Source organism: Enhydra lutris, unplaced genomic scaffold (assembly GCF_002288905.1).
Source record: "Enhydra lutris kenyoni isolate GAN:26980312 unplaced genomic scaffold, ASM228890v2 scaffoldscaffold43, whole genome shotgun sequence".
NCBI lineage: Eukaryota > Metazoa > Chordata > Mammalia > Carnivora > Mustelidae > Enhydra > Enhydra lutris.
Genome location: NW_019154127.1, coordinates 11574063 through 11596707, shown reverse-complemented (window position 1 = coordinate 11596707; position 22645 = coordinate 11574063). Strand labels below are relative to the sequence as shown.

Below are 22645 nucleotides of genomic sequence, written 5' to 3'. Positions count from 1 at the left end.
CCCAGGGCAGGGAGCCCCACGTCAGTGCCTGTGGGCAGCTCCAATTTGCAGATGAAGGATCAGGCCTGGTAACTCACCTAAGGATCCCAGCTCCAGATCGGACGGGGGCCCTGTGCCTCCAAAGAGGCGTCTGTGAGTCCAAGAGCCTCCCTGGAGGCTATGCCACGTGTCCTTGGAGGACAGTTTTGACCCTCAGATCACAGAGTTCAGAGTCAGAAGTCATCCGAAGGCAGGTGTCATCCCGCATCTGGAGTTTACAGGTGGGGGAGCGCTGGGCCGAGCACCAGGGCGCTGCAGCTAGGAGGAGAGGGTGCCTGGGCCTCTGGTGTCTACAGAACTCCATTTCAAAATACAGACCATGCATTCCTAAATTCCCATCTGAACAAACCGGGCCAGGAGACAGCCCAACACTGGCATTGCATTTAATTCCCTGAAGCCAGGTTATTCCCTTAACCAGAAAGCAAGCTTACACCACAACAGGTGAGAAAGAACACACCCATCTTCGGTCCAGGCACACGGACACAGGGACTCTGTGCCCTCGTCTGTTCCCCCGTCCCCACCTTCTCCCTCCCCCTAGCTGGCTGTGCTTTTCCTGCCCAAGACGGAGAACCTTCCCAGGTCCTCCCCTTCCTGACACAGGCTCTGGAATCAGAGGATAATTTTAGACAAGGCAAACAAATCTTGTAATCCCATTTCTTCTACCACCACCAACCACGGGCTACGATGCCCTAGGGGTGCCACTCTCTTTCCTTGTGGCTCCCATGGGGGCTAGAGTCCCGGGCTCCCCAGAGGTGGGGCCAGTCCTGCGGGGTGGTCCTCACACACTTCCAGCCCGGAATACTCAGTCTGAGGAGGCTCGTGTCAGGTCTGCCGAGGACACTCTCACTACCGAAGAAAATCAGCATATGGCTCCATATTTTAAGCACGGTCTGATTTTCAGCCAGTGTTCTGAATCGAGGGCACTAAAAACTTTCCTTGCCTTTTTTTCTGATTCAGCAGATACGGGCTAAGATAGGAGCTTTCCTGTGGCTTTTGACCACTGCTGCCCGAAAGTCCTTTCAAGCTCAGAAGGGGCCTCTGCGCTACTTCTTTTCACGGCTCTTGTCCGTTCTCTCCGTTCTCCTGCAGCTCTGCCCACGCCAGCTCCAGACTTCTGAAGTTTGGCTCAGGACACCCAAAACCCCTTCCTCCTTCCCCCGCTCCTGCTAGAATCCGTCAGCAAAGACCTGCTCAGCATTTTCCCATCATTCTTTGGATTCGGCCGGGGAAGTCGTGGGAGTCAGGCTGGTGTTAGAACCAGCATGAAGACTTTGCACAGGAGACACGGGTTTTTGGTGACCTTTCAAGGGTGATGCTGTACAAAGGCAGGCTTAGGACAACACCCAGGGAGCAGAGAAGAACATCTGTCTCACGTTCGAACAAAGAGCAGCTGCCCGGTGGGACATCAGACGCTTCTTGTTCTACAGCTCCTGTGCGCAGGGCGCACTGTACTCCAGCACCCCCGACAGCCCCGCGAGGAGAACGTGGAGGCTCCGAGGGCCCAAATCCCGCCCCAGGCACCCCGCTAGCGAGCAGCCGAAACCAGCCTCCGTTTGGGTCCATCCGACCCCTGAAGCCTTGTTCTTCCCACTCAGTGCCTTCGGTCTACCCTTTGGTCTCTACCCTGCTGCCCGGAACCAGATGGAAAGCTGAGGCCATACCGGATGCTGTCAGTCGCATCTCCAAAATTCATGTTGTTCTTGAGCAGGGTTTTTAAATTTATTATACGGGCTGATCGGCCTTTGTCTTCCGTGAATCACATTCTTTTACGGAATAATTCAAATCTCAGTACAGCCTGAATGAAGGCCAAAAAGAGTACGATTTGGGGTTCACAGGTCTTGTTTTAGAGGCTGTGAACATATTCCTGGTTCACTATTTCCTCTAATATAGAATGTTACCAAGAGGCTTTTTTTCTTATTTTAAAAAAAAAAAAAAAAGAAAGAAAAAAAAAAGTACTCCATCCAGGTTGCTATTATTTGAAATACTCAACAGCCCGGCACCTTCAGATCCAAATCCCCTGAGGTTAATCTGAAGAAATTCTTTGCTAGTTAAGAGTAAGACTGTGAACTTAATAAGTAATAGTTGAAAAATTACAAAAAAAAAAAAAAACAATCCCTCAGATGAAGACTACTGAATACACAGGAGTGCTGCCTCCCCTAGTATGTGGTCATGACCTGGGGCTTTCCGGGATTTATCAGAACCCTGAGGACTCACCAGAGACGTGCGGGCCACAGCCTCAACCACCGCGTTGAACACCTTCTGGGGCAGGCGCAGGAGTGTGGTGCCGCTGTCCACGATGGCCTTGTCTGCGTTATACTGGAATAGAGGCGGGTTGGTGGGGAGAGGGCGTGAGTTCTAGGCAATGTGATTCTAGTCTGCTGTCCCTGGGGGTCCGCCACACACAACTTCCGGCAGCCGGGGGACCTCACCGGTGACTCTACTCATGGCACAGTCTAGGAACTTGGACGCTAGCCCAACATTCTCACTTCCCAGAAAAGGAAACGGAGACCAGGAAAGGGAAGGGACGTGTCCAAAATCAACAGCTCTCACCTCACAGACAACTACCCCATCTGGAGGTGCCCAGGCGACCCTCTCCCTGTCAAGGAGCTCCCAAGGGCAAAGGGGGCAGACCCCTGTGTCTTTCCAGATTCAAATGACACGTCAGTTACCATTTATGCAAATCCTATAGAAGCAACTATTATCCCAGAAATGGAGAAAGACGATTAGGATGGCCAGACACACCATATCTGGATTTAGGATGGAACCACAGCCACGTTCAGAGAGAGGATCTCACATGTGCACACATGGAAGTCTGCACTGCGTTGTAGCCCTCCCCTTGGAGTCGATCACTGGATTCTTTAGTGTAAGGAAGTGCCTCTGACCAGAGAGCCAGCTCTGTGGCCTCAGGACTGGAGACTCTCCTAGAAGGAGCAAGCACTGCTCTCTTGAGCTCGGGTGGGTTTCAGAGGCATCTGTGCCTATGGGAACCGTGGTGGGTGCGTGAGAAAGGAGGTGGTGGCAGGGAGGCACAGAACGAGACGCCCAGCCTGCAGGCACTGTGGGGGACTGCCTGCCACAAGCTGTCCTCCTCACGATGCCATTACGGCCCCCAGGAACGCCCAGCACAGACAGGGCGTGCACAGCGTTCCTGCGGGATGTGGCACCCCACCTCTGCACGTCTGCCCCCCCATGAGGACAGTCAGGACACGCTGCTCTGCAGAGCATGACTTGTCCTGGAGGGAGAGGGGAGCGGCGGCGGAGGGGTGAACAGAAGGCAAAGCGGATGGTTTCTTTTGAGTTTCATTTTGCTTAATTGTAGCCCCCGTTTTCTCCCTTGCACGGATTAAAAACCTGCTCTTCCAACCTCTGAAACACAGTCCTGAACCATCAAGCCCAGGGGAATGGCGAAAGGGGCTCTACAGTGCTCTTTGGACATGCCGGTTTATGCTTTTTTTTTTTCCCTATGAAGCTGAGTGACTGGAAGGAAGCAAGTCTTCTAGAGGGAGGAGTTCATTATGATACAAAAAGGCCCGATCACTTTTAATGTATGAATCTTTGATTTACCTTGTAATGTGCCTTCTAGTTTTCTTGTGTTTTTTTTTTTTTTTAAGATTTATTTATTTATTTTAGAGAAAGAGAGAGCGTGCATGCTTGTGGCGGGGGTTGGGGGAGGGGCAGAGACTGAAGAAACTCCAAGCTGACTCCCCACGGGACACAGAGCCAACCTAGGGCTCCATCCCAGGGTTCTGAGATCATGACCTATGCCATACCAAGAGCCAGACACTTAAGTGACTGCCCCACCCAGGTGCCCCCATACCTTCTAATTTCCTATTCCAGTCCCAGCTACAGTATTAAAGTGACACAAAGAGATCACGATGGGCATACCTCTCTGCAATCCAGATTCAGGCTCTGGCCTCCGATTTCCAGCTTGAGAATTTCTATCTGGTAGTACCACTCCTCCTTAATAGGGGTATACCAGATGTCTCCTTTGTACAAGCTTGGCTCAATTCCACCCAGGACCTGAGAAGGAAAACATTTATAGGTATAAGAGAAAAAATACGGAGGCATAGCCACAGGTTACACTGAGAAGCATACAATCAGAATCCCCATCCGCGTCTTACGATGATGTTACAAAACAGAGATGCTTGGAAATTAAACAGGGAACATTTGGGGGCCATGTATCCAAAGGTCAAACAGTCTTGTGCCCTCGTCTGTTCCAGATGCTCTGGTGGTCTCCCTTCTGTAAAGGATGGCCCTCCAATTCTAGCCTTATCATACCAAGATGTAACCCCCATCGAATGAGGTAGAACAGTGAGCCACACTGTCGGACAAGAATTCAGTTCCTCAGAAGACAGAGGAGGACTTAATGGTCTCACACGTTTGCATGGAAGGCAGACAAAGGAGCGTCCCTAATCAAAATCTGATGTTGCAAAACTATAAAACATCGCCCCACATATCCTAGGCTGTCCTCTGTCCTGAAAAGGGGGATAAGTAAGGTATTCAGATCGGGTGTAGTGTAAGCAAATGAAAGCAACTGCGTGTCTGCTTCTCACAGCTGACAACTGGGGGGTTGTCAGCACCTGCCCCGAAGGGGCCCTTCTTGTGTGCTGTCCTTGTCACCTCTCGCTTGAGACATCGGGGCGGGGGAGCAGGGTCCATTGAAGGGACACTCAGCCTCAGTACATCCACAGAGCTGGTGGCCTTGATCTGTTCGTGTTTCACTAGAAAACTTCCTGCTGTGTGTCTGTACGTGTGTACGCCCTTGTGCAGAGAAAGGACATCCAGGTGTCCCTGTCTTGGCACCAAATTAGGAAATCGCCAGTCTTTCCTTCAACCAGTGGACCAACCCTGGGTCTGCCACACCCCCCACTGGTCCTCACCCACCCCTCTCCCACCTGCCAAAATTTTTCTAGGAAATCATTTTAAAAAGCTTTCATAGAATTGGGGGAAGCAATGAGAATCAGCTTCTGGCTGGCAGGATAATTAGAAAAGATAAAAATAATACCTAATTTTACCCAATTTTTTTAAAGGTTCTATAAGAAGGGTGATCAAAATTCCACAGTACTGATGTATACTTCTGTGTCTAGCATTTCCACCAGGGTGTTCACAAACAGAAAAGCTGCCCGATTCATTTGTGATATTTTTCCCCCCTTGAGGACTAAAAGATACCCACAAGACTACCTCCGTTGGTACCAGATCCAGCCACGGGCAGCCCCGCCCCACACATCTGCATGGAGAAGACGTTGGGGATCCTTGCTTGGGCCACCAGGGAGTCGAAGAACGTCTCCAGGGAACTTGACGGCTGTAGGAGACACAAGGACAGCAGCCCCATGACTCATGGCGGAGATGAGGACCAAGCCGAAGTTGACATGGGGCATGGGGTCCAAACCTGGTTTTCTTCATATTTGTTTTCATGGGGAAACAACAACCATCTGTTCAAGGGCAGTAATTCGGAAACCAGCAACAGACCTTCCTACTACGCAATGTTTTCCTGTCTGTGTGGCTCTGTTGGAAAAATAAGATAGTATTTCTAAAATCGGAACGAGACAGAGAAGATCTGTACGGTCCCTGCGCAAGGCAGAGACGCAAACCTAAGACACTATTTCTAGAGCTGCTGGTACGTCGTCACATTATCACCACGACGCCCTGTGAGGCAGGCACGAGACATGGAGGTGGGTCACCAACGGGGCTGGTGGGCTCCCATCTCAGTCTGAGCAAGGAGAGAAGCGCCTCTGGGAGTGGCCTTTGTGGCTTCAGAAAACGTGCTTCATATCTCTAGGCCACGGTCGTCTGCCACACGCCAGGTGCTAAGCATGAGACCTCTCAGACCCCAGACTCTGCTGAGCTCCGGGGAGCAGGAAAGCAGCAGGAAAGGACAGTCCTGCGTCCCTGAACTTGAAAAGCCCCAGATTCCCAGCTACCATAATTCAGTGGACCTAAGTGGCCTATGCCTTCCTTCCACAGAGCCAGCACTCACTCAGGGCGCCCCATGTCTCCAGAACTCAGTGTGCGAACAGCTCTACACTGAGGGTGGGCCTCCAGGGCTGCTGGTCCCGAGGACCAGTCAGGGACCTGTGCATAGATTTTGGGTTTGACAACCAGGGATACGGATCACTCAGAGATGTTGGTTCCTGATGGAAATTTACTTGTAGCGGCCCAGTTGCCGGGCAGATTCGGACCACTGGCAGTCAACACCGGGACTATCACTTACTGCCCATAAGAATGAAAACTGTAATTCTGGGGGGAGCAAGGGCACAGCCCATTAGCAAGTACAAAGCTTCTCATTTATTTAACTCTGTTGCGTCTGGCCGCCTCCTCCGGCTTCTGTGGCCTCTCTGGCAGGACTGGGCATGATATCCTCACACCACGTGTGCGTTGGCGTCTCGGGGGATGACGGACACGAAGTGGGCTGGGTGTGGTGCTGACCCAGGCTGCCGTCCTCCCGGCCACCTGCGTGGGAGGCAGCAAAGGCAACACCGCCTGGGACTGAATTCTGGCTTCGCCACCTGCTCCCCATGTGACCGGTTCCTTTGTTTCTTTATCTGTGAAATGGGGAAACAGTAGCCTCCCGGAGCTGCTCCTGGGGCTTAGATGAGCCAATACACACAAAAGCCTTGGAACATTGCCTGGCCCGCAGTAAGGGATCTATCAGGATTCTGCCCAGTCATTCCTCAGGTTCCCTCTTGAGCTTTGAAAACATACAAGTACCAGGGTCAACCCGAGAGAGCCCAGCTCAGGGGCGTGCAGTTGGACGCAGGCATCCGTGGTGTGAGACCCTGGAGGGCAGGGTCTGAGGCACAGCCTCGGTGGGAATCCTTGGCGGGAAGCATCATGACTGACTAGGGTCGCCACGCGCCGTGGCCACCACTGAGGGCTCGGCCAACCTATCTCAGCAGCAGCTCTGGCCCACCAAGCCGCACTTCCAGCCACGCACCACGTCCTCCCCATCCCATGACCATCTCCTCAAACCTGGGATAGGAAGCCAATCGCCTTCATCTCAGAATTCCGTACACAAGAAGGTCGTGTGGCAAGCCCGGCCACCCCTGGGGACCCAGAAGTCACTATTTGCAAGGAAGCTTATTTTCAGCACTATCCACTGCAGGCAAGTCAGCTTTATTCTGCTGTTCCCCAGAGAATCAGCATGAACCCAACCATGCTCATACCTTTCCCCGTCAGAGCCAGGTAACAAAGCAATGTTTTGTCCTCGGTCACGCTGTCTATGAACTTGTACCGAGGAAGGTATGTTATTAAAATGAGTCTACACAGTTCATATTAAGCTCACCCTACGGTACTGAGAAGAAAGGGGCTCTAGAGCACCCCCCCCCAGGCTCTGGGCGAGGAGGGTAAAACCTCTCCTACCCTCAGTCTGCACATCCGTAAAATGGGAGAACGTGGCCACCCACGGAGGTCACCAGAACCCAGGGAACCAAGTCCTGGGATGTCCTTAGCCCGCCTGCCTCATAGGCCTCTCGCTCCTTAAGAGTCCCAGGCTCGGGGGCGCGTGGGTGGCTCAGCTGGTTAAGCCACTGCCTTCGGCTCAGGTCATGATCTCAGAGTCCCGGGACTGAGTCCTGCATCAGGCTCCCAGCTCAGCGGGGAGTCCGTTTCTCCCTCTGACCTTCTCCCCCACTCATACTCTCTCTCACTCTCAAATAAATAAATAAAATCTTAAAGAAAAGAAACGAAAAGAATCCCAGGCTCAGGAACTCCCCTGCCTGCCGCCCGCTCTCCACCTCACCCCTCCATGCACCATTACTAGTGAGCTGAGGCCGGGACGAACATCCCTGTGGGAGAGAAAACAGACTTTCCCTCGAGCATCCTCCTGGACCACGATGGGCTCCGCAGCCCCTCCAACCTGCTTCTGCGCGTTCCACACTTCTCTGGCTGCAAGCCGAGCGCTGACCAATCAGAGGGCAAGATGCGGGGCCCAGGACTGCCAGGAGGGGTGACCGCCTTCTGCTCCACTCCAGGACACGCCCTGGTATTTCATCCGCTTGACCTGGTTCCCCTCTTGGGGGAGACTCCCCAGCCTGCCTCCCCACCCAGGCACACCGTCACTCCCTTTGGGCTGGCCAAGTCCAAAAGTTTGCAGATCCTGTCTTTCCCATTTTGTGCAAGTTCCGATGAGGATGAGAGCATGGGCTGCACACGTTCCCCTCGGGGCCTCCCGGGCCACTGGCCTGCGGTCTCTGGGACGCGCTTTCAGGCCCTCCCTGGGCTCTGGTGGCCCCTCTGGGGTGTCCGCACCCACGGGGAAGCAGCACGATGCTCTCGCCCTGATGGGATGTCTCCCTGGCCGAGGCCCCAGGGCAGCCGCAGGCTCCACCGTCCTCGTGAGAATGTATGAATCTAATAAATGTGTTTTCTTTTAATCCTCCCCCCAAGAAAAATGCACCGACGCCAAAATTCAAGTGACTCGGATTCTGTTCACATTTTTAAACTACAGAAGTAAAATAAGCAAAAACAAAGACAAGTGAAACTAATGCTATGGGTACATCGTGGCAGGAAGGTTCAAAGGATTACACCATTACCTTAAAGTTTAAAGATGTCTACAAACGTAATTAACTGGGTGACCATGGTTGGTCTCCACCACGTGACTCTCAGCGACCAGCGTTGTCTCCAGCCGCTGGGACGCCCCCCCAACTGCCGCCCACCCAACTCGTCCCAGCTTTGATCCTACTTCGACCCCCAGACCAGCCTTACCTTGGCCAGAGCAGCATAGGCGAGTCCCAGGATCCCGTTCCACTTGATCCCAGGCAGAAAGAAATTCTCGGACTCAAAGATAGTGGCGATGTTCACGAGGAATGAGCTGTTGAAGCCTTTCGGGATGGTGACGACGTCCTCCCCCACGAAGCCCGTCCAGCTTCCCTGCGTGTACTTCACCGTGACATCGAAGCCCTTGGAGCGGTAAGTGCTCGACCTGGAGAAGGAAGAGACAATGCCTGGGGCTGGATCCACGCGCCGCATTCGGACGAGACGGCCGGGCACGGTGGCCATGACCACTCTCCTGAGCACAGGAAAGCGACCACACTGCAATTCTTCATCATTAACAGCGATTCTGTTCACAAAGTAGGCAATTCCACTAGCCAGCCTCACTCACATCTGGGTGGTGTTTCCGTGCCAAGTGTGCGGGCAGCTTTGGGGTCGACACATAGCCCCGAGTTTAACATTTACCCAAGGGGGGGGGCCCATAACTTACTTAACCACATCTGCCTTTGAAGGCACGGCCCAAACTGGGCACCCGCCTGGCCCCCTGGCTTTGCAGGGGCCCCGCACTGCTGCTCTATGACACAGGGAGGGACCTTCAAGTTTAGACGTCACACCCACAGCCAATGTGACAAATAAAGACCACCCCCACGCCTTCCTCCTCAGGGCCCACATTTCCTCTTGATGTCACAGCCTCCTCCTCCAGGCTGTGCCATGGGGCCATACTCCTCCCAAAATATGGGGGAGGGGTGCAGCTAGTGGCCTGTAGGGACATGAATCCCTGTGACACCGTCTACAGTCCTATGTGCAAACGGCCCTATGGGTAAGACCTGCTTAAACAGAGACATGTGAAGGAGATCAGACCACAGGCAGGGCAGATGAGAATTCTGCCCTTGGGCTTTCAGAGACAGACAGTAAACAAACAAATACATAAAATTCCATTCTAGGCAGTGGTAAAGTGGAAGGACTCCCCAGGGAATAAAGTGGGGGTGTGGGTAAGGACATTGACTTGGTGGTCACCCAGGCCTCTCCAGTGCAGCCACCTCTGTGGGAGACCCATGAAGACAATGAGCCCCACGGGAAGGACACTCTGGACGAAGGACAGCAGGTGTCAAGGCCCTGGGGTGTCCAAACCTGTAAAGTAATTCCTACACCATCTGAGTTTGAAAACTCTGCTGAATTAGAGGACGGGACCCAGAGAATGTCTCTAGGCAAATATCTGAGCATTCCAACCACACTCACTCTAGGAAAACTGCCAAATTCCCAGAGAGATATCACTTCACCAAGCAGATCACTTGTCCAGTGCTACCGTTTGCCTGAGGTTTTCATTCACTGTTTTCACACTGAGCCTTTGAACGCCAAGTCTGTGTTGTAGGACTGTTCGAACTAGTGCAGTCTTGCCTGGGGTCCAGATGGCAGTTAAGTCAGAGATGGTCTGACCTCTTCTTTGGGGGGCACATCTCTTAACTTTAAATATGTTAACAGTCTTTAGTTCAGTAACGGTACTTCTGAGCGTCTGATCCTAAGGAAATACCCAGAGATACAAGACGGAGATTCAGGGGCAAAGACGGTCATTAGGTTTGAAAACAGCAAACAGCTGAGAACAAGCTAAATGCCCAGCAGAAAAGGAACCATTCAGTAAAAGTATAGTGCCCCTCAATGACGGAATATTATGTAGCACCAAAGAATGCTATTTACAAAGTCATTTTCAAGGACGCAGAAATAAGGTGAAAGAACTCTCGGTGGTTCCCTCTGGGGGTGGGGGTGGGATTTGGGAGGGAGACTCCCCTTGTGGTTAGGCCTATCTAGAATTTCTGCACACATAGCTTTGATAATTGGGGGGGAAAGTGATTCTTGGGGGCCTGGGTGACTCAGTCAGTTAAGCATCTGCCTTCAGCTCAGGTCATGATCTCAGGGTCCTGGGATTGAGTCCCATATTGGGCCCCCTGCTCAGCAGGGAGTCTTTGTCTCCCTCTCCCTCTGCCCCTCCCCATGCTTGTGCACTCTTGTCTGTCAAATAAATAACATTTTAAAAAAATAAATTAAAAAATAAAAAATAAAAAGCAAATAAGTGATTCTTCCAATGTCTGGCACACACGTTTTGGAGAAATCTGATTTATGCGAGCTTCATAATGGGATACAAAACACGAAGACTGCTTAATTTTAGTATTTACTGCCTTAGTTCACTCTGCCACGATCTTAAAGAGACAGCAGCATTGGGGAACACCTCGCATGCATGTGTCTCCTGGTAAGGGTAGACACAGAGAGTGACAGGGGACGGGTTGGGCACACGGAGTGCTGGGGGCCGGCCCATCAGAGGTCCCACAGGCAGCGCCATCAGGTCATGGAAACAGGAGACCAGAGGGTCGCTGTCACCCCACGTTGACTGCCAGCACTGAGTCAAATGTATCTGGTGCGAGACAGGGGCTATCCGCATTTATGGTGAACAGCAATGAAAATCCCGACTTTGGACCATCTGGGGTCATTCCTCGTGTGTACAAACACACCACTGCTAACAGAAAAGGCCGTTCTGAAATGGGCAGAGAACAGGATCTGGCCCAGGGTCAGCACGCCTTTTCTGTCAAGGGCTGAGGAAACAACTCCCACCTTCTGTGGGTCCCCTGATCTCCGTTACGTCTCCCCAGCCCTGCAAGTGGAATGTGGAAGCAGCCACCGACGACACTGACCAAATGCGCGCTGCTGGATTCTAATAAAGTTTTATTAACAGAAGGAGCAGGCTGGAGGTAGCCGGAGGGCCCTCGTTTGCCAACTCCTGACTGCAGAGATTAGTTCTCTCCCCGATACAGCCTAAAGTGCCGTGACTTCCTTGGGAGAAGCTGTTTTGTTTTTAGTCTGCCCAGACTACAGAACACTCATTAGAACCTGCTAATGTCTAAGCGCCCGAAGCAGCCTCGTAGGTGTAGACCCGTGAGGTTCCTACACTACCCTGACCAGCTTGCTTGTCCCCTCATGGGGACAAGCCCTCTGGACACTCTGATGCCACTCGCAGAGACAAGAGGCCCTTGATGTTACACAGCTCGGGTTCAACCACCAGTTCCACTGCTCAGCTGTGTGACTCCAGCCCAGGTTACTTAACCTCTCTGTGCCTCTATGGCTTCAACGGGAAAAGGAGACCGTGCGGTACCACATCCCGTGGGTTAATTCTGAAGACCAAGAGAGCGAACTCTGGAAAGCACTTAGAACAAACCCTGGGACAGAGCGGGTGCACAAGAAAAACACCTGGTACTATTATAATTATCTGAACACTTGTTGTCTTTACTCCGTCTGTGAACAACTACTTGAAAGCGCAAGAATTTTTTTCCTGGGGCGTCTGGGTGGCTCAGTCGGTTGAGCGTCCGCCTCTCTCTCTTTCGGCTCAGGTTGTGATCTCAGGGTTGTGGGATGGAGCCCTGAGTGGGGCCCTGTGCTCCACGGGGAGTCTGCTTGGCATCCTCTCTCCCTTTCTGCCCCTCCCCCCGCTCACATATATGCTCTCTCTCTCTCAAAAAAAAAAAAAAAAAAATTAAATAAATCTTTAAAAAATGTTAATTCCCTGAAAATACTCCTACAGCGTTACTTGTACTGAATACCAGAAACAGTCTCATCTGGAAGTCCGATCGTCCCCCCAGGAAGGGGCTCGTCTGTTGTACAACTTGGTTAAGGTGGTGGGGGGCCGTTGGGGAGGGGAGCCATGGGGGCGGGGCCCTCTCCATCTCTAAAGGCAGAGTTCTCCGGCCTTCCAGAGCAGCGCCGTCCAACAGAACCGGCCGCCCCGACGGAAATATCCTGTATCCTATGCCAGCCAGTATGGTTCACCAGGGGCGTCCTGGGCACTAAACACGACTGTACAGGGACTGGAGAGGTAGGCTTATTCCATCCAGTGCTCGGTAACTGAAATACCCATGTGATTGCGGCTACCCTGGTGGAAAGCGTAGTTTTAGATAAGGCGAGAGAAAAAGTAAGTGCATCCTCTGTGAGCTCCTTGAACTAAACCTCCAAGGGCAAAAACCCCAGTGATGAATCGTAAGTAAATCTGAGGGCTATCGATGTAGAGTTTCCCGCATTGAATTGGGAAAAAAAAAAGTATTCCCCCATCTTCATGACTCTAACATCCCATTTGTTGGCACTAAAATGCTTTGGCTCGCAACCACTCTGCACATTAATTACTATCTTGAGGGAACCCCGGACTGGCTCGTCCTGTGGCTCCCGTTCTGGGTTCTCAGGAACAGCCATCAGTCAGGGACACGGGTAGCCAGGACAAAGTCCACTCAGCAACAAAATCACTTCGAACCAAGTTCAGAAGGCATTCTGCCTCCAGTAAGAGTGTTGAGGATACACAGGACTGAAAGGGGAAATCAATGAACAGGGGAGAAAAGAGCCAGAGACATTTTATTTTAAAAGGAACCCACTATTGTTTTCGGAGGACGTGAAAAGAGCAGGTGGGAGGGAAAAATTCAAAGTCCTGGGGTCTGCTCCCCCACCCAGGGAATGAGGAGTCTGGTGAAGAATGCACCCGGGGGCTCTTCTGCATTTGGGAGGCGGGTTGGAACCTATCTTCAGGGTTGTCAGACTGGCCCACATTGGCCCCTAGAAGGTTCTGGAAGGTTCTGGAAGTGACCAGACCAGAGTGGATGGGGCTACTGATGGCCCAGTGGCCGCTCAACGAGCCTGCCCAGCCTGGAGAGTCGCCATCATGCCCAACAATGACCAATGCTCATGGGCACCAGCAGTCCACTCCGGGACAAGCAAACAAACAAATGTGGGCTTGAGGAACAATCTGAACCATCAGGCACAAATACAGCCCATCGGCCGAAGGAGAGACGCGCCCAGCTCGGCCCCCTTAAGGAGGCTACCTGGTAATTCCCTAACATCCTACCACCACTCACAAGCATCATTTGAGGAAACGAACTGCCCCCTCGCCACGACTACTCTTTGTGTCTTGACCCCAGACGGGAGTATTTCTCCGGATAATCTAACAGAAGGTCGGGGGATGAGTATACCAGATCTTTAATCAAGCCAATTGGCCGGAGGCTGTTTTATTGGCTAAAAAAGAAGGACATCTAAAGAAACACACAATCTTCTTTTTGCCATGAAGAAACTCACTGGAACATTCACCACCATGAAAAGAGGGCCTCCGATGGGAGGAAGGCACACAAAGGATTAACGGTAGTCTGGCGGCTCATTCCAGAAATCAAAGAGCTCTCGTCAAAGAGCCCCATGTCAAATCTCCAATTACTGGGAAATGTTTCAGGAAGCATTAAAACCTGAATATCCAAAGACTGGGGGACTGGAATCAGAGCTGACAAACCCAACCAGAAACCTTATTATAACTCAGGAAGATCAGAGGGACAAGCAAACACAGAAGCATCACAGGGCAGGGAGCTGCATCTCAGAAAAGAACCCTCTGTCGGAAATGGAGATGGGAAGCGAGAACGTTCTCTTGGTTTCCATTAAATACGACGGTGGAAAGCATACACCTTATGCCAATCGGAAAGTCAGCTGGAAGCCATACGCAAATCAGTAATGCATCATTTTATAGAAAATGTTGCTATCTTCACAATATTAGATCCATGTTTGGGGCGCTCCAGTGGCTCAGTCAGTGAACCGTCTGCCTTGGGCTCAGGTCATGATGCCAGGGTCCTGGGACTGAGTCCCAAGTCAGGCTCCCTGCTCAGTGAGGAGTCTACTTCTCTCTTTCCCTCTGCCCCTCCCCCTGCTCAGGCACACATGCTCTCTCTCAAGTGAACAATCTTTTTTTAATAAATAAATAAATTTGAGTCAAACAGAAGTGTGTGAGAAGCACGGGATATAAAAACAGAGGAAGGGAGAGAAAAAAAAGTTAACACAAATCTGAGCAGGTACCTAATCTGCAAAGCACCCCTCTTTGTAGGGACACGGCTGATGGGACAGAACTTGCTGCAAACTCAGCAATGCGACGCTTCCCATCTGATTCAGCTAAGAAACCTGACAGGCCTGTGGTAAGAATAGTTCTCTTAAAAAGAAGGCCAGGGGTCCAAAATGTGGGTGGCGTCTTACCAGTCCTACAGACCTTTCAGCAACACCTGGGAACAAAGAAGGTGGGCTGATGTCTGGGTGACAGAGCCTGGGGCAGCCCCTGCCCTCCGGTCAGTTCTGTTATTTCTCTATTTGCTCACACACGGGGCACCCAAGAGAACCCTGAGTGCTCAGAAAGCTGGCAGGGATCCCGTGGCTCTCTTACAGAATTAGAAGAAAGGAAGGCTTCACCATCGTGGGAGCCACGGACAGTCCCACGAGTTTTCACATTAAACCAGGCTCCATGTTTAAGGATAAAAAACAGGAACAACTGCCACCCGACCACAAACCCAGCCAGCAAGGTGAGCAGGTAAGTTAGAAAGACATGTCCTGGGGCATCTGGGTGACTCAGTAGGTTAGGCATCCGACTCTTGATTTTGGCTCAGGTCACAATCTCAGGGTCCTCGGATCAAACCCCACATCGGGCTCCCCGTTCAGTCAGTGGGGAGTCAAAAAAAAAAAAAAAAAAAAAAGACCTGTCCTACTGAAGCCTGAAAGAGAACCACTGTTCAACCAAACCATGAACAAAGTAGGAGGTAAACAAGACACCAGGAGCCTACAGTCCCTCAAATACTGTACATCTTCACCGCCATCGTACACAGCATTTGTAATGCTATGACTCACCCTCAAATGTTTCAGTAACCACATCTGCACGGCAAATGGGTGACTGGCTTGCAAAGTGCTGTTCGGCCCCTCTCAACCCCTGGCTGAGGGTGTATGCCAAGGAAATGCTGCTTACGCACTGGGAAAGAAATACTCAGCCCGTGGGTAAATCCACACACTTGAACCGAATGTGACTATACACTTCTCCCCAGCTTTGGCTTCACTCTGTCTCGTGTGTCTGCAGATCCGCGATGAAAGGCAGAACTACGAGGAAAAGCCACGAAAGTTACAGCCGAGCTCCAAGCATGTGTGTTCTGAGCCCCACGGTAGGTGTTGGGACACTGGAGACATGTGGGGACCATGGCCCTACAATGGAAAAGACGGAGGGCTAGGACTGCTTTGCCACCAAAGTAACACTTTTTACATACTTTGAACACACACTGCATTTTCCAGAAATGCAAATAAATTGGGGGAAGGTGGTACACTTGGGGGGAAACTTTACCAAGATCCTTCATCTATTTGGAAATCTTGTCCCCAACCCAAGCAGCTCTGGGGGGTCTGAGTCTACTTCGACCCCCTTGTATCAGTCTGCACCAGGTGCTGCAAGGTCCTGGGGACACTCACAACCCCCCACTGTTGACCTAGAGTGTGCCTGTATCACGGTACTGACTACCGTTCTCTTCGTTCTCCCCAGGGCGACAGCAGGGCATCTAGACTTAGGTACGAGGCAAGTGGTATGTATGACCTTTGCTTTCCATTCGGGGCATTAGAGTACTGGCTCGAAAAACAGCGTTCTGGGGCTGACGGTCTGCGAATGCAGACCTAGAAGCTGGAATGTGGAGAAGCTTCCTGGCCTCCTGGACCTCCCGTGCTACACGAGTAAAATCAAGGTCAGGACCAACTTGAAGTTCTGCTCCATGACAAAGTAGTCCAGAGCAAGCAGCTTGGGGATGGGGGACTGTCGGGGGCGGAGGGCATGGGCTGACCACCCATCAGAATGGGGAGGGGCAGAGAGTAGCCCCTCACCTCCTGCACACACAGGGAATAGCAGTGCCCCCACTGCACATGTCCCTGGACGGGAAGTTCACCCAGAATGTCAACGATGGCACTGTTATCTTATCAATACACTGAGTCATACGCTAAGCTACAGGCTCTTGGAGGAGGGGCAGCGGGGGTGTGGGGGCCCCAGGAGGCCTGTCTCGCACCTGCTCCCACCATCCTCCAGCTGCACGCACAGAAGACCACACCTCTTGCCCTATCAAAAGGGAGACCAAGACACACTCCCAGGAAAAGACAGACGGGCTCTTCTGCACAGGGTCAGCTAGCCTGCCTTGGGAAAGTTGCCTGCTATTTCCAGAAGCTTCCCAGCCATTATTCTCCCCCAGCTGGGGGAGCTGGGGTTTGTTGGAACAGAGACTGTGGATGAGGCAAGTGAGCAGGGGTTTAATGGGGCCGCTCTGGGTCAGGCGACAGCTCACGACCCTGGACAGCAAGCCACGTGTCGGCTTATTCGTTTTATTTGAGTTTCAAATTTCCGGTCATAAGCATGGATATGAAATCACCACGTGTATCCAGAAGGTAGTGTTTCTGGCTCCACGGGAGCTGAACGCTGCCACGAGGCCCTGGAGGCCGTGTCTAGAGCCCACCTCGGGCTCTCTGAGGCCCAGAGCACACAGAGACTGTCCAGGCTCCACTCCAGCCTCATAGCCTCGCCCTGTAACAGAGGCCTGGAGCCTGGTCCTAGGCCCTGTGCGCCTTCCTACGCAAGCCACAGATTCCCGGCACCAAAAACCCTCCTCGCATGGAAGTGGTTTTAATGAACCACACCTTGACCACAACTGAGCTTCGAAGAACCCAGGCCACTGCCCAGAACAGCCTCACGCTTCCACCAAATGCCTGTATCCCCACTCCAGCACTCCGCCGCTTACGACTGGAGGCCTCAATGACCATGAAAGGCTGGTGTGCTCTCTGCGGTCAGGTGAACCACACAACGTCCAGCTGGCTCGAATTTTCAGGAAGTAAAGGTCAGGAGCACGCACCACAGCTATTAGGAGAATCCTCCCACAGACTCCCCCAGAAGGAACCCATACAGACGCACACACAGACACCCGGACAGATCCATCAGTCACAGAAAAACACACAACGATGCGCGTGCGCGCGTGCACTCACACACACACACAGCTACAGATATACACAAACATACACACATTCACAGAGACACACCACCATACATACAGGTATCGCATGTACACAGATGTCTACACACAGAAATATGCACACAACCATATTTACATATGCAAATTAGCTACACATACACACTAATATAGATATACACGCAAATATACACATGATCATCTACAGGCACAGGTATCTCCATATACATAGATGTCTACACAGACGCACAACCATATACACATATGCAGATATCTACCCATATACACATATACTTACAGAGAGAGATATATAACCATACGCACATACCCACAAATATACACAACCATATACACATATGCAGATATCTACCATATACACAATCATATACCTACAGAGATATACAACCATACATACATACACACGAATATACAGACAACCATATACACATACACAGATATCTACCCATATACGCAATCATATACGCATACACACAAATATACACACAACCATATACACAAATGTAAATATCTATACAAATACAGACGCACAACCACACATAAACACAGATGTCTACACATATACATAGATATATACACATACACACAAACACATATGCAACCACAAACACATGCAAATACCTACAAATACATACAAATATTCACATATACACAATACACAGCTATGTACAGATGTCTACACAAACACACACACAAATATGCACACAATCATATATACCTCCACACAGATCTCTACACATACACAAGTACACACAACCATAGGCACAGACAGCTACACATACACACACATATACACAGACACAGCCCCCCCCCCCTTAAAATGATAGAGCTTTGGCTTTTCCCGGTCCAGTGTATTCTCAAGCATGGGTGTGGTGTCCCGAAACCCTGCTGTGCCCGGCCACGCCCCCATCACTCACCTCTCCGCATCAAAGTACGAGTCTATGTAAGAGTGCGGGGCACCTGCCACGGCGAAGTTGCTGCTTCCAGTATCAACGAGAATCTGCAGCTTTTATTTGGAAGGGGAAAAAACAGACACTATCAGGTTACTTGAATAAAGCAACACTGTTGAATAATTCTTTCAAAAACGAAGCACCAAGAGCAATGTATTACTTGGAAAAAAATTTGTATTGATTAGACATATTTTTCTTAAAGCTGCTTTGAAACTGAAATCTGAACATAGTCTGTTAAGAAGCTTACAGCAGGGAGGGGGATCCGTTTTGCTTTGGATACACAAGAGGCCTTACAAGAAGCTCAATTCAGCAAAATAACGGAGATTTCCTTTTTAAGCCACTAGCATTCACGACAAGGAGGAGCCAGGTCCCACCCTGGGCTGTAGGTCAGCTCTGTTTCCCTGCCTTTCCAATCTCCATGGAAGCCCTGATGGCAGTGGGGGAGGTGGGGTGGGGGGCGCTGCCCAAGATGCTCCCCCAGCCTCCTCCCACCCCCAGCAGCTGGCATTCCCTCATCACTGCTACACAGCCCCCGGGACACCCATCACATGGGTCACTTCTTGGTTTTAATGACTTCAAGTTTACATACAATAACAATGCAAGATCTTAGATTTTCTACTGGTGGGCTCTGACATGATACCCAAAGCAAGAGACAGACATTTCTATTATCCCCCAAAGCTCACTTCCTGTGCCCTTTCCAGGCGACCCCTCCTGTTTCTCAGAGGCAGGCACTTTCTGAATCGATTGCCAGGGACTGGACAGTCTATCGGAGTAACAATGTGGACAGGATGGGGGGCCAGCCTCTGGCTTCTAACGGTCGTTCTCGTCAACGTCACTCCGTGGATGTCTGTTTCTATTCTTTTTGGGTAGACACCTCGGGCTCCAACTTGATGGGTCACAGAGCAAGTATATTTTTAATACACTAAAGGAGAGATGCCAAGTTACACCGCTACAAGCGATGGGTCCCTTGTTCCTCTGGTTCATTTTCTTCATATCCACCGCCCATGTGGCATGCTGTTTTCCTGACGGTCATTCTAGTGAGTGTGGACAGGGACCTCCTGTGGCTTTGACCCGCTGCTCCCTGTGACCAGTGACCCCAAGCGGCCGCACCGTCTGTGAAGCACTGCCCCACTCCCACACCCAATAAGCCACGTCTTGGTGCGGGGGGTACGGCGCTCAGCATCAGCCCAAGTCCAGACGCACACCCCACGGTACACACAAGGAAATGTTTCACGGAAGTAAACACGGAACAGGCAGATAAAATCCCAGAGGCTGGAAATCAAGTTTAAAAAGCCGTAGATGAGGAAATCCAGGTGGGCAAGTTTCTACCTAGAATTCTCTCAACACTCTGGTCAAATCCCCAGTTTTTGCCAAAGTCCGTGTTTTCACTCCTTCTCTTACTTGACCACCCCCTCCCCACCCAGCAGGATGTCCCCTGGTCAGCCACTCTGTCCTTCTGGAAACTTCTGGAAATACAGTCTTCACTTGGATTCCAGGACGTGGCACAGCCAGCGTTCCTACAACATCTCTGCCTGCCCACGTCAGCCTCACTGCTGGGATTTCTCCCCTTTGTGGACTAGAGTTTCCCACCAGTTGGCCCTGCAACCACCTCTGGGCACCACACACACGAGCCCTGCGGCAACCTCACCAAGTCGCCTGGCTTTCGGGGCCCTCCAACTGCCCGTGACGCTCTGTGTCTCCCATCTAGGCTGCCCCTGAGTTCCAGGACTTCCCTACTCAATGCCTCCACTTGGGATGTCCAACAGCTGTCCATTAGGGGTTGAACCATGTCCCCCAAGAAGACACACTAAAATCCTAACACCCTGGGACCTGTGGATGTGGCCTGACTTGGAAACAGGGTCTTGGCAGATGTCATCGAGTTAAGGCGAGACCCCTCATCCAACGGACTGGTGTCCTTCATGAGGAAAACACCACAAGAAGACACAGACACACCAGGAGAAGGCCGTGTGACAGAGTCAGACACAGGCCATGGTGCTCTGAAGACCGGCCGCCACCACCAGGACCAGGAGGCCCAAGAACGGACTTTCCCCAGGGTCCCAGTGGGAGCCCGGCCCTGCAGCCCCTTTGATATCAGACTCCTGGCCTCTGGACTGTGAGAGGGGACATTTCTGCTGTTAGACCACTGGGTCTGCCTGTCACCACGGCAACCCCAGGGAACAAACACTCCATCTCAAGCCTGCCATGTCCAGGATGGAACTCCCGGCACCCCCAGACCTGCCGCGTTCACAGACGTTCCAATCCCCTAACGGGGGCTCTACCACATTGGCTCAGGCCCAACAGCTTGGTGACACCGTCCGCGCTCTTCTCCCTCCTGCCCCACATCCAGCCCATCAGGAAAGTGTGCCGCCCCCTCCTCCAGGCTGTACTCACTGCCCACCCACTTCTCACCATCTCTGCCCATGGCATGACCGTCGCCTGCCTTGCCCAGCCAGGGTCCCTCCTTCCTCCCTGGGTCCACTCCACCCACCGGCCACCATGACCCTACAACAGCATACGCCAGAGCATGCCACTCCCCTGCCCTCCCTCAGCTCGACCGCCCAGTCCATGGTGCCCTGACTTCACTCTGCCTCCGCCACGCTGACTGCCAAGCTGTTCCCTGGACAGTGCAGACTCTTGGCGGGGGCCTCCCCCCGCCCCCCACTGCATGGTCTGTGCCAGTGTAGACGGACCTTGCAGGGTACCCGTGCTCTCCCTCCAGTGCCCCCTTCCGAGTGAATCCCAGCCCGCGGGCACCCCCTCCCTCCACTCCCATGCCGCTCAGCACCTCTGGCGGTAACAGCGGACTGCGAACAGCATGTACAATGTGCCAGGGGCTCCCTACAGGGCTTCAGAGACACGAGCCTGTTTAACTCCCACAACAGCACCACCATGACCCCCACTTCACAGACGGGGCAATCAGATGCTGAGGGGTGCCCTGCCCAGCCATGCCGGGGGCATGGCAGGGCTGGGGCTGACCCATGTTGCCTTCCTTCAAACACTTTCTCTTAACTCACCTACCACTCCCCAGGCTCAGGAGCCCCCTCTCCCCCTGTTGCCCCCGTCTGCCAGCGTGTGGGTCTTGGGCCGGGATCTGTGCCCTTTTGTTCTCTGCTCCGTCTGGGCCGGGCCCAGAGTGGACAGTGAGGTATCTGCTGGAGGAACCGCGAAATGATTCTCAAAGCTAAGATCAAAGACGGTGACGTCGCCCTTGGTAGGAGGATACTCTAGATTGCGGAAAAATAAACAAGGTAGGGTTGGTGTCCCTGAACCTGCAGTGTGTGAGCTCCACACTGATTCCAGGCTGCTGGGCGTCGGACGGCAAGCCTGGTGGCTGCTTCCCTGCTGTACTGGGCGCACAGGCCTTCCCCTGCCGGGGGCCATGGAAACACCAGGGAATTGTCCTGGGAGCCCCTGCCCTGGAGCTCTGGGCATAAGAAATGTGACATCACATCTTCTCAAACCAGAGCCTACTCTGTGAGCTCCCAGGGTGCCCTTCTCGCCACTGAAGATCCTGTCCACAGCACCTGCAGGAACGGCAGCAGACGGACCTGGGGACTGATGGGATCCAAAATGCACTAAGCAGACACCCGGGTGGCTCAGTGGGTTAAGAGTCTGCCGAGGGCTCAGGCTCAGGTCATGATCCCGGGGTCCTGGGATCGAGTCTCACATCGAGCTCCCTGCTCAGTGGGGAAGCTCCTTCTCCCTCTCACTTCTCCCCCGTCTTGTGCTCTCTCTCTCACTCTCTCAAATATATAAAATCTTGTTTTAAAAAAATAAAACACACTAAATAACGAGATGATAAAAGTCACTTTATGCGTCTTGACTTTAGGAAGAGACTTCTGTCTTCTGTCTGCATTTCCTAACACAGAGTCACTCACTAAGGGGCCAGACCCCCCTCCCCTACAGAGAGGTCTGGTATCTCAGACAGCATGCAGCTTGAATCAGAATGATCTGGTTCCCTATTCAAACAGCTGATGCCCAGCAGCCCTGAGCTCCCAAATCACACGTGGATCGGACTGCATCTGAATTTCTCAGGAACATGCAAAGGCGCGCCAAGCGAGTCTACACGTCCACCGACTTGATGGGACAGGATCTGGCGATGGGACGGGATCCCGGGCATCC

General features: G+C 52.2%; 1 protein-coding gene across 2 annotated transcripts in view; it reads right to left on the bottom strand.

Annotated features, from left to right (window-relative positions):
• LOC111155713 (beta-site APP-cleaving enzyme 2) overlaps positions 1–22645 on the bottom strand; it is an 84654-nt gene that overhangs the window by 30849 nt on the left and 31160 nt on the right. For both annotated transcript variants that reach the window (XM_022516040.1, XM_022516039.1), the window contains exons 2-6: positions 18491–18579; positions 8743–8959; positions 5213–5341; positions 3925–4059; positions 2254–2355 (exon numbers count right to left, since the gene is read on the bottom strand). In XM_022516040.1, the coding sequence (XP_022371748.1) occupies positions 2254–2355; positions 3925–4059; positions 5213–5341; positions 8743–8959; positions 18491–18579 (672 nt within the window). The remainder of the gene's footprint in view (positions 1–2253; positions 2356–3924; positions 4060–5212; positions 5342–8742; positions 8960–18490; positions 18580–22645) is intronic.